Source organism: Salmo trutta, chromosome 35 (assembly GCF_901001165.1).
Source record: "Salmo trutta chromosome 35, fSalTru1.1, whole genome shotgun sequence".
NCBI classification, from domain to species: domain Eukaryota; kingdom Metazoa; phylum Chordata; class Actinopteri; order Salmoniformes; family Salmonidae; genus Salmo; species Salmo trutta.
The window spans coordinates 25354033-25366942 of NC_042991.1; the positions used below are offsets into that span (position 1 = coordinate 25354033).

The 12910-nt window shown below is 42.0% G+C and overlaps 1 protein-coding gene across 4 annotated transcripts in view; it reads left to right on the plus strand.

Annotated features, from left to right (window-relative positions):
- The window catches only part of LOC115174921 (ubiquitin-conjugating enzyme E2 J1), a 43529-nt gene that overhangs the window by 19559 nt on the left and 11060 nt on the right, over nt 1–12910 (plus strand). For all 4 annotated transcript variants that reach the window (XM_029733949.1, XM_029733950.1, XM_029733952.1 and 1 more), the window contains 3 exons: nt 1178–1251; nt 8178–8309; nt 8955–9039. In XM_029733949.1, the coding sequence (XP_029589809.1) occupies nt 1178–1251; nt 8178–8309; nt 8955–9039 (291 nt within the window). The remainder of the gene's footprint in view (nt 1–1177; nt 1252–8177; nt 8310–8954; nt 9040–12910) is intronic.

The window sequence follows — 12910 nt, forward strand, 5'->3', positions numbered from 1 at the left end:
GGTGGAGGGGGAAGAGTTTACTCAGCGCATTCTAGTTTCACACACCGACTTCCTTTTCTTTTCCTTCTCTTTTCAGTGTAGGATTACAGAATAGTACAGATAGATCTATAGAGGGTCTGGCCCGAGGCGAGATTAGACCTGGAACATGTGCCCCGGGAGGCGTGTGGTGTCGGAGCCTCTCTGTTCCACTGCCTTGAACTGCCTTCCTCCCCTGCTCTTCGCCCTATAGTCATACAGGGGATGTGTCTGAAAACCTTACTAGCTGTCAAATCCTTGTTTCTTCTGTCCTTGTTTTTCTCAAAGCAGGTTCAAGGGAGGGACCTTGGATCCTCTCCTCCAATGTGCTTTGAGAGAAATTTAGGAAAGTAGGATGCAGGAAGCAAGGATTTGATGGCTGGTAATGTTTTCAAACATAGCCAGGCCAGCCAGGGTTTCTTTCCAACTGATGGTCCCCACTCCCACTCCTGAGCTAATTTCACAGGCTCACTTCTTCTAAAGGATTCCAAACCAATTCCGTTCATCTGAATAACCCTTAGTTCCACTTTCCTTTTCCAATTATTTTCCAATTTCGGTTCCATCTCGCCTCCTTTTCAACGGGTCGGTGGGTAAGCGTAACAACTCAATAACTGAACAATCATAGAGAACTCCATGACCTTGCGCACTGACAATTTTTTTACATTTAAAATTTGTTTTCGATATATCAGGGGCTGCTGTAGCACCCTCAGCACCCATACTTCCCGCAGCTATGAGCGCTGTGTATTTTAAATCAGGAGTCTAGTCAACTGTTATGTCTGTAGGGCTCTATAAAATCTATAATTTTTTGCCTTTCATTTACTTTTTCCCCAAAATCATTTAATGCATTTTCTAGTAAGTTCAATACATTTTGTTGATTTCCTACTAAGTTCAATACATTTTTGAATATTGTTGAATTCCGTTTTAATGTCTGAATCCTGTGATTCTGTCCGCATTTTCCACAACGCAGATTTTATAGGACCCTATATCTGTCTGTGGATATGGGGATGTAGACCTACTGGTGGAGAAGATGCCTGGAACACCACATGCTAGTGGAAGTAAACTGCAAGCTTGGTGTCAGCTGGGATAAAGAATGAGTGGATGTCAGCTTTACCTGGCGCTAACCGTGATGTTTTGTTTGTTCTCTTCACCGGGTGGGTGCTAGCTGTGAAGAGGCTGATGAAGGAGGCAGCTGAACTGAGGGACCCCACAGAGCACTACCACGCCCAGCCACTGGAGGTCAGTCATGGGCCACCCAAACTCACTCAGGCTCATCATCAGATGATGCTTACCCGACACACTTGTCTAAATTGATGGTTCATGTGAAGGAAATGCTATAACCACCCCCAGTCACATCTAGCTCAGTGGATGGGTCACTATTGTCTAGACATGTACACGTTCATGAAATACAATAGATGGCCGTAATCACCCCCAGACATACCTGGCTAATTTGATGGGTCATGTAATAATCCTGCCGAAGTGGAGTCTTTTGTTCAGACATGTAGCTAGCTAGTAGGTAGCTAGCTTGCTAGCTAGCTAGCTAAACAGTGAAACGGCATAATCCCAACTCATACGACTAACCAATGAAAACATTGTCATAGCTGTAGTATAAATTTGCAGGTAGCTAAAGCTAACAAACTAGGTTCAATGTTAGCTAGCTAACATTAGGCTATAACTAGCAATGCAAATGGATTTCTGATTCTAATAATATTACCGTAATTTCCGGACTATTAAGCGCACCTGAATATAAGCCGCACCCACTGAATTTAAAAAAATAAATATTTTGAACATAAATAAGCCGCACATGTCTATAAGCCGCAGGTGCCTACCGGTACATTGAAACAAATTAACTTTACACAGGCTTTAACGAAACATGGCTTGTAACAAAAAATAAAAAATTAGCAGTAAACAGTAGCCTACCAAGCAAGTCATTGCTCCAGACCAAGCTCCCGTGCAGCAGCTCTATTTCCTTTTCCAACAGCCAGATCAATCGCCTTCAACTTGAAAGCTGCATCATATGCATTTCTCCGTGTCTTTGCCATGATGAGGGTGACAAAATGACTTCCGTAATCAGAATGATGGGAAGTTTGAGAGCGCTCAATTTAATCTAAACAGTAAACAAAAAAGTTGTTTGACCTTAACCCGTTCGGCAATTTCATTGGTCTAATGAAAGCTTCATGGCGCCAAAAAACTGAGCACGTCACAGAATGTGTTTTTTTTTTTAAATAAATAATTTGAAACTGGGAAAAATCCATATATTAGCCGCGTCGTTGTTTAAGCCGTGAGGTTCAAAGCGTGGGAAAAAAGTAGCGGCTTATAGTCCGGAAATTACGGTACTACACAGATCATACACGTAACTTTAGCTAGCGAGCCAGCAAGCTAATGTTCCCTAACTAACAGTACGATTGAACTTGCAATAAAAATTACTTTCTGACTAAATTAAAAACTTATATCAGAAAATGTAGCTAGACTCTTACCCGTATACATGGATGAATGCTTCATGGCAGGCTGGAACCATTTAACTCTGTTTTGTTTGTAGCTACATCTTGTTTGGCCAGCGTTGTGTCAAGTCACTCCGGTTCACATTGACCGTGGCATGTGCAGAAAGTAGCCCATCACTTTTTTCAACTGATCTGTCGATAGCGCCTGCTAAATTCAAGGCATCAATGTTGTTGAGAAAAGTATCAAAACTTTTGTTGTTCTTGATGGCTAACGTTATATCTTTCAAAAAACGGCGCGTTAGAATGGACTATCAACACAAACTGAAAAGCTCACATTACAAACTGAAGCATGCTACATGCAGTGTTGCCAACTAATTTTCAGGGGAAGTTGCTAGAGACAGGCCGATTTGTTGCTAAAAGTTGCTAAATGACGTTGTGATGTCATTGCGTGATGCCGTCATTACGTAATAATGTAAAACTGCGTCATTACTTAGAATACACAATAACATTACTCAAATTGACCGGCCATCTCGGCGAAAAATATGATTTTACATTTGTTAGTTTAGATTTGTTTGTTTATTATCATATATTTTTATTTGTAAAAGTAATATAAACAACACATTTTATTCGATCACATATTTTTAATTTTTAAACACAACACATTGAATTATTGAACAATTACACATTATTGAACAATTACATTTTATTTATTTTCTTTTTAACTAGTAAACCTCCACATTCTTAACAATTATAGTTTTAAGCAGGGTATTGGTAATTAGTTAACATGCTACCTAACTGATCAACAATTATAGGTACAAGCTAATAACAATGTAAAAATGCTATCTTATTGAACAAGCAACTTATCTCAAATAATGATGTGTGTAGGCATCTCTCTCCAGGTTGTTGTGCTGCTTGGCTGGCTAGCTGCTCAATGGTTTCCTCCAGATATTGCCACTGTTCTCGCACACACTGCAGTACACACTGCCACCATCACCTGTGTGTCTCCGCCAGTTCCAGAAAGTCCACTCCTTGCATACGTACTGTAAATATGATGAATCATAGATTGGCAAAGAAATCCTCTTCATCGTCACTGTCCAATTGCATTGTCACGGAGCTGGAACCAGCAGTAGAGGATGGAGTGTCCTTAAAGCTGTATGCTGCTGTGGTGCCAAACTGCTGCAGAACTTCACTTGGTAGTTTATGCTGGTAACAGGTATCACCAGCCAGCTTCAGTCCATACCGCACCAGGAGTATGGAGTTGAGGAGTGTGCAGTGACACTATTTCTTAACTTTGACTTGACCACACTCATTTGGTTGAACAGCCGTTCAACCTCCGCTTTTGATTGTGGCAAGGAGAGGGCAGCGAGTGCAGCTTTGCACAGTTCTTCAAATGGATTTGACCCAGAAGAGTCCGTGTAGTTATTGACTTCACTCCAAAACTTGACTGTATTTTCAGTTGAGTCCCACCTAAACAGATGGATGTTTCTCCATTGGGAAACTATTTGATCAATTGTTTGGGGCTGGTATCCCAGTAGCTCAGCTACTTTAATAATTTCAGTGGTGCCTTTATTGTGCTTTAGCATTTCCTTAACATTGAACAAGGCCATGTGTCGCAAGGCTTCAAGGTTGTCTGGGAGCCTGGCTTGCAGCTCCTTGCTTAAAGCAACAATGTAGTTGATGCACTGTCTCCGAATGACCTTTTTGTCCTCTGGCGCAAGACTGAGTTGGTGCACCGTGCTCTCTAAAATGTACCCAAGGTATGGTGATGGACTGAGATGTCCATCAATGGCATCCTTCAGGACATCGATTTTTGCCATAGGGTTGACTATTCTGCTGCAGATTGATGTTAAGAGGGGTACCAGATTGTCCAAAAGCTTGACAGGATCTGTTTGCTCTCCCTCAAATGACTTCACTGCAACTTGTACGTCAGACAGGATTGATTTCAAGAATGAAGAATATCAAGTAGACATAGTTGGTCTTGTCCATGTACATGGCGTGGAGCACATCCACCATGTAGCAATGCTCACTGGCCTTGGTCACCTCAAAGTGGAGTTTCAGTTCTTCCCACTGGCTAAATATACGAGTTACCGCAGGCTCAATCAATAGCCAATGTGTGGCACACACTTTGGTGATCTGCAGGGGTTTCTGGACACAATTGATGGTGGTATACACTGCTTTGTACGCCTCGTGCCGTTTTGGGGAAATGGAAAACCAGTTGTAGGTTTCCCTGATTAAGTGCTCAACACTCCTGGGGATGGTTTCTTTGGATGCTGCACTGTCAGCCAATTGTAAAGAATGGCACACACAGCGGATGAGTACCAAATTGGGCAATGCACATTCTTCCTTTAAAATCTTGTGCACCCCAGTCATCACGGATGCATTATCAGTGCCAATACCCTGAAGATTCTCTTTAAGGTTACACTTCTCAAGAAATTCCACTTACTATTGATCTGGCATCGCCCCCTCCAATTCAACCAGCCCGAGAAATGTGGACACAACGGGGGTTTTTTTTAGCACTGAAATAGAGGTCGACCGATTATGCTTTTTCAATGCCGATACCGATTGTTGGAGGCCCAAAAAAGGCCGCTGCCGATTAATCGGCCGATTATTATTATTTTTTTTTGTAATCATGACAATTACAACAATACTGAATGAACACTTATTTTAACTTAATATAATACATCAATAAAATCAATTTAGCCTCAAATAAATAATGAAACATGTTCAATTTGGTTTAAATAATGCAAAACAAAGTGTTGGTGAAGAAAGTAAAAGTGCAATATGTGCCATGTAAGAAAGCTAATGTTTAAGTGCCTTGCTCAGAACATGGGAACATATGAAAGCTAGTGGTTCCTTTTAACATGAGTCTTCAATATTCCAAGGTAAGAAGTTTTAGGTTGTAGTTATTATAGGAATTATAGGACTATTTCTCTCTATACGATTTGTATTTCATATACCTTTGACTATTGGATGTTCTTATAAGCACTTTAGTATTGCCAGTGTAACAGTATAGCTTCCGTCCCTCTCCTCGCTCCTACCTGGGCTCAAACCAGGAACACATCGACAACAGCCACCCTCGAAGCAGCGTTACCCATGCAGAGGAAGGGAAACAACTACTCCAAGTCTCAGAGCGAGGGACGTTTGAAACGCTATTAGCGTGCACCCGGCTAACTAGCTAGCCATTTCACATTGGTTACTCCAGCCTAATCTTGGGAGTTGATAGGCTTGAAGGGGTGGGTATAATTTGTGGAACGTTCCAACAGGAATCTGTTCCAAAAAACGTAAAGTAAAAGGTTGCCAACCAACAACGCATACAAAGTAGCAACGCATACAAACCTAGCTAACTAGCTGCCGAATAGGCATCAACTCACCACGTAGCTTATTCTTAATGTTTGTCCATAGGCAAACAGACATGTGAGGACAGACATTTTTCGGAATAAACGTGATGAGTGAAAAACGCAATGAAATAGACCACTCCCTACCCGGTATCTTATTCTGCCGCTATACAACTTTGTATGCGTTGTTTTTTGGAAACCTTGTTATTTACGAAGTTTTTGGAATAGATTCCTGTTGGAACGTTCCACAAATTATACCCACCCAGGTTGAAGTCATAAACAGCGCAATGCTTGAAGCACAGCGAAGGGCTGTTTGAATGAATGCTTACGAGCCTGCTGCTGCCTACCACCGCTCAGTCAGACTGCTCTATCAAATCATAGACTTAATTATAATATAATAAACACACAGAAATACGAGCCTTAGGTCATTAATATGGTCGAATCCGGAAACTATCATCTCGAAAACAAAAGTTTTTTTCTTTCAGTGACATACGGAACCGTTCCATATTTTATCTAACGGGTGGCTAAGTCTAAATATTCCTGTTAGGCATTGATGTTTATGGTTAGGCACATTGGTGCAACGACAGTACTTTTTTCACAAATGCGCTTGTTAAATCAACACCCGTTTGTCGAAGTTGGCTGTGATTCAATGAAAATTAAAAGGCACCGCATCGATTATATGCAACGCAGGACACGTTAGATAAACTAGAAATATCATCAACCATGTGTAGTTAACTAGTGATTATGTTAAGATTGATAGTTTTTTATAAGTCTAATGCTAGCTAGCAACTTACCTTTGCTTCTTGCTGCCCTCGCGTAACAGGTAGTCAGCCTGTTAATCCTTGTGGAGTGCAATGTAAGGCAGGTGGTTAGAGCGTTGGACTGGTAACCGAAGGTTGCAAAAACGAATCCCTCCTGAACAAGGCAGTTAACCCCCGTTTCTAGGCCGTCATTGTAAATAAGAATGTGTTCTTAATCTGACTTGCCTAGTTAATCTGACTTGCCTAGTTTTTCTGATTACCGATTGTTATGAAAACTTGAAATCGGCCCTAATTAATCGGCCATTCCGATCAATCGGTCGACCTCTACACTGAAATACCGAATCACCACACCCAGGTATTTCGAGACACTGAAATCATTGGACTCATCCAAAAGGAGACTGAACTTCTCATCCCTCACATCTGATGTTACCCTTTTGAGAAAATAAGGAGCCAGTAAACCCCTAATTGTTTCTGTGCACTTGGTGCGGTGCATTTGGAAGTTTGTTGCTGCCACAGAATCTGAAAAGGCAGCTTTGCAAGCAATACCTAAATGGTTGCATGCTAGCAGCGATTAATGCTCCACAATGGCCATTGCCATAGTAGCTTCTGCACTTTTGCAGTTATCCACTTTCTTAACCAACTGTGGTAATGTAGACTGCGTTGTGGGGTTGTACGGATTTGATTTATTTATATGCTTTGCTGTAGCACAATGTTTTTTGATGTCATACATTTTTGCAAGCATATCTGATTTGCAGTACGCACAGTATGCCCGTCAATCATCCCCAATTACTGGCTTTAGCCACCCTTTAAATTCAGGTACAGACTCCCACTCTTTTCTGTACTTCTGGCTGTACAATTTTGATTGAGACATGTTGATTGATGTTGTAAGTTCTGTTCAAGATCAAACATTTGTGACTATATTCATTGGGTTTGTCTCATCGAACGCATACTACTGCTGCTGCAGTCAGCCAACAATGATTTGCAATTTGCTGAAATTGCTGCTGGTCTGCTGCTGCCTGTGCACGAGCTGAGCGCCTGCTGCTGACGTCACTCACAATGCACTTTTGCAGCCAGGGATGCGTGTTGTGACTGTGTGTGTGACAGAGAAAATCAGTTGTGTCATTTAGAGTGAAAATGCATTTTAGCGTTTGAGTCACTTTTCAAAAGTTGCTAAAAGTTCCAAATACATTTTTAAAAGTAGCTAAATTTGTTGCTAGGTGCTGTTTGAATTTTTTTGTTGCTAGGGTACTCTGAAAAGTTGCTAAATCTAGCAACAAAATTGCTAAGTTGGCATCACAGGCTACATGGCAGACCAATCCAAACTCATCTCCCAGCATGTCCAGCCCTTCCATTATCTCAGCCAATCATGGTTAGTGGGAAGGTTACTCTCTTTTTCCGTGGCTAAACCAGCTAGGCTTGTAATTTAACAATTTTATTCGTATTTATGGATGGAATACAAGTTTGTTATTAAGGCACATGAAAGTTCAAATGTTCCAGAAGGCATTTTGATAATAAAAAAATATTTACGCTCAAATGCCTCTGCTGTGTAGTAGTGACGTGCAACATATGCCTAGTTTCCTGAAACGAGTCACATATGTGTTTGTGACTGGCTTGTTGTGTACCCGCAGGATAATCTGTTTGAGTGGCACTTCTCTGTCCGCGGGCCCACGGACTCAGATTTTGACGGTGGGGTTTACCACGGCAGGATCGTGCTGCCCCCTGAGTACCCCATGAAGCCCCCCAGCATCATCTTACTCACAGTAAGACCCCCAACACACACATGCACACACACACTTATGAAGATATTCCTCTCTTTCGATCAATCACAGCCAATTATGTGTAAATTGAAGTAACAATGGAAAGCAACCAATCAAATTATCAAAGGCTGGATGATAGACAGCTATAGACGTCTTTTCTTAACCCGGAGCCACATCTGATGACACACCAAGACACTATTGTCAGAACAAAGCCATGCCTGTCACTACACTGCCACAGGGGACTTGAATGGTTCTGTGGGAAAGAAGCGGTAATGTGTTTTTTCATGCTCCAATAATAACCTGAAGAATCAATGACAGGCTGATAAAAGCCAGTGGATCAGACAGGTTGTGACAGTCTTTTTTATGTCCAGAGTCTCTTTTTTTCTCTCTCTCTTAGCTCAGGCTGGCAGGTTTTACTTGGTCTTTGAAGGCTCACTCTCTTTCTTTCTCTTAATATCCCTCCCTTCAACCACCCCCCAGCCTCCACCTCACCTCGGCCTGTCTCACTGTCTCCCTGTTGCTTGTTCAACCTGGTTGTCATAGACCGTGATATGGTAATAGAGATCCTATCATCGAAATCCTATAAATCACTTATCTTTATTATACATGTATTCTATATGTAATTCTATGGATATGCTTCTCTTTCAGCCCAATGGAAGATTCGAGGTGGGAAAGAAGATCTGTCTGAGCATCTCTGGCCATCACCCGGAGACATGGCAGCCATCTTGGAGCAGTAGGTATCCCTTGGTAACTGGTGTCACTGTGCTTGCTTAACAGTACAGATACCTTCTTCATGAGCCCGCACTGGTACTCGATCTCAGATCCTCTGCCTCGCGAACACGTGACCACCACCGCTATTGAAAAGATAGCAGCCTGGCAGATAGTTTTGCTTACTTTAACCAAAAAAAGGTCTTGAAGCAAGTTAGAAAAGGCTAATTATCTTGATACATTTTCTGTGTAAGCAAAATCAAGTAAGTGGCTTGTCTCCTCCAGCCTGGAGACAGACACACACACACACACAGCTCACAACACAGTCCTTGTTCCCTCTTCCAGTCCTACTCATCCAGCTGCTGCACTAAACTTAGCCTAGCATCCCCACTCACTCGTTCTCTGCCTGCCAGGGACCAACAGGAACAAACGACGGATTAAGACTTTTAATTTGAATTTAAATGAAGGCAGATATGCAAATGTTTTTTTGCTCAGGCATTTTTGTTCTATCATTGAGCTTTCTCCCCGCAATTTAAAGAGTGGAAACTGGAAGGGGCTGAAAAGAAGACTTCATAACAGAACAAAGTAAATAAGAAGAAAGTGTGTCACTGGAAATGCATATTTGGCACACACATCTTATACGCTCACAAAGCCCCGTATTGGCAGCAGGCAGCACACTATTTCCTACATTAAGTCTAATATTTCCATTATTTTCTGGCATGATTTAATTTACCACCGTTAAGCCATCCTATTTCTGAGTATTCCTCTCACGTTATTCTCCGTACCAAAAGCATGGAAATGTAATCAGATTCAATGGGAGAATCCCGCACTGCTTTTCTTTATATTACTTTCTGGGAATTTTAATGAGCATAAAAAAGCTCATCTAAAATAACTCCCGCTTTTGTCCTCTGGGGTCACATGGCAAGCCACGCTCAAGGTCCTGAACGATATCATAACTGCCATCGATAAGAGACAGTACTGTGCAGCTGTATTCTTAGACCTGGCCAAGGCTTTTGACTCTGTCAATCACCACATTCTTATCGGCAGACTCAACAGCCTTGGTTTCTCAAATGACTGCCTCAACTGGTTCACCAACTACTTCTCAGACAGAGTTCAGTGTGTCAAATCGGAGGGCTTGTTGTCTCTGGCAGTCTCTATGGGGGTGCCACAGGGTTCAATTCTCGGGCCGACTCTCTTCTCTGTATACATCAATGATGTCGCTCTTCTGCTGGTGATTCTCTGATCCACCTCTATGCAGACGACACCATTCTGTATACTTCTGGCCCTTCTTTGGACACTGTGTTAACTAACCTGCAGACGAGCTTCAGCGCCATACAACTCTCCTTCTGTGGCCTCCAACTGCTCTTAAATGCAAGTAAAACTAAATGCATGCTCTTCAACCGATCGCTACCAGCACCTGCCCGCCCGTCCAGCATCACTACTCTGGACGGTTCTGACTTAGAATACGTGGTCATCTACAAATCTCACATTAAGCATCTCCAATCTAAAATTAAACTTATTTCGCAACAAAGCATCCTTCACTCATGCTGCCAAACATACCCTTGTAAAACTGACTATCCTACCGACTTGACTTCGGCGATGTCATTTACAAAATAGCCTCCAACACTCTACTCAGCATATTGGATGCAGTCTATCACAGTGCCATCCGTTTTGTCACCAAAGCCCCATATACTACCCACCATTGCGACCTGTATGTTCTCGTTGGCTGGCCCTCGCTTCATATTCGTCGCCAAACCCACTGGCTCCAGGCCATCTATAAGTCTTTGCTAGGTAAAGCCCCGCCTTATCTCAGCTCACTGGTCACCATAGCAGCACCCACCCGTAGCACACGCTCCAGCAGATATATTTCACTGGTCACCCCCAAAGCCAATTCTTCCTTTGGCTGCCTTTCCTTCCAGTTCTCTGCTGCCAATGACTGGAACGAATTGCAAAAATCACTGAAGCTGGAGACTCATATCTCCCTCGCCATCTTCAAGCAGCAGCTGTCAGAGCAGCTCACAGATCACTGCGCCTGTACATAGCCCATCTGTAAATAGCCCATCCAACTACCTCATCCCCATACTGTTATTTATTTATTTTGCTCCTTTGCACCCCAGTATCTCTACTTGCACATTCATCTTCTGCAAATCTATCACTCCAATGTTTAATTGCTAAATTGTAATTAATTCTCCACTATGGCCGATTTACACTGCGTGCACAATTATTAGGCAAATTGTATTCCTCTGAATACATTTTTTTGTTGAACAAACACAATGCTCTCAGTCAATCCAAAATGTTATTGAACCTCAAACCTGAATGTTTAACAAAGGAAAAGTGAGTTTTGTCTTTCTCAGGGAAATATATGTGTGCACAATTATTAGGCAACTATTAGTGTGCAGAATTATTAGGCAACTAAATTACAAAAATAATTTCTCTCAACTCACTTGTTTATTCTCAATTTTTAGAGTAAGTAACAGATAAGTAACACAAAATGACAATTATATAATATTTTTGGCCTTTCAAAAATTTTCAGTGACCAATATAGCCACCCTTATTTTCAATAACTGCCATGAGCCTTCCATCCATGGAGTCTGTCAGTTTCTTGATCTGTTCACGATCAATTTTCGCTGAAGCAGCAACCACAGCCTCCCAAATGCTGTTCAAAAAGGTGTATTGTCTTCCATCACTGTAAATCTCACATTTGAGAAGGGCCCACAAGTTCTCAATAGGATTTAAGTCAGGTGAGGAAGGGGGCCAGGTCATTATTCAGGCATCTTTGAGGCCCTTGCTGGCTAGCCAAGCAGTGGAGTACTTGGATGCATGTGATGGAGCATTGTCCTGCATAAAGATCATGGCCTTCTAGAATGCTGAGGACTTCTTCCTGTACCACTGTTTGACGAAAGAATCTTCCAGAAACTGGCTGTAGGTTTGGGAGTTGAGTTTCAGTCCATCTTCAACCAGAAAAGGTCCAACTACCTCGTCCTCAATGATAGCAGCCCATACCAGTACCCCTCCTTCACCTTGCTGGCACCTGACTCAAAGTGGTGCCCTGTGTCCATTACTGATCCAGCCACGGGCCCATCCATTTGGTCCATCAAGAGTCACTTTCATTTCATCTGTCCATAAAACCTTTGAAAAATCTGTCTTCAGGTGTTTCTTTTGCCCAATCTTGACGCTTCAACTTGTGAATCTTATTCAGTGGTGGTCTTGTTTCAGTCTTCTTGACCTTGGCCATGTCTCTGAGCACTTGACACCTTGTACTTCTGAACACTCCAGGTAGGTTGCAGTTCTGGAATACGGTGGCACTGGAGGATAATGGGTTCCTGGTAGTTTGACGTTTAATTCTTCTCAAGTCTTTTGCAGTTCATTTGCGCCTTTTCTTCCCCATGCGTTTTTTGCGCCCCAGTTGACTATTCGCAACAAAACGTTTGAATGTCCGGTGGTCACACCTCAATAGTTTAGCTATTTAAAGAGTGTCGCATCCGTCGGAAAGGCATTTTACATTTTTGGCTTTTCAGTGTCAGTTAAATTTATTTTTTGGCCCATTTTACCTGAGGTAATGAGGTTGCCTAATAATTATCCACACCTTGATATAAGGTGTTATTCACTTTCGCCACACCCTCCCTCATTACACAAATACATATCACCTGAAAATGATTAAATCCAATAAGCATTCAAGTTTATATGGTTTGGAGTTCAAAAATGTGAATAGAAACAATGATAACATCAGAATACTCACTTGCCTAATAATTGTGCACGCAGTGTATTGCCTTATCTCCCTTATCTTACCTCATTTGCACACACTGTATATATACTTTTTTTCGATTGTGTTATTGACTGTACGTTTGTTTATGTAACTCTGTGTTGTTGTTTGTGTCGCACTGCTTTGCTTTATC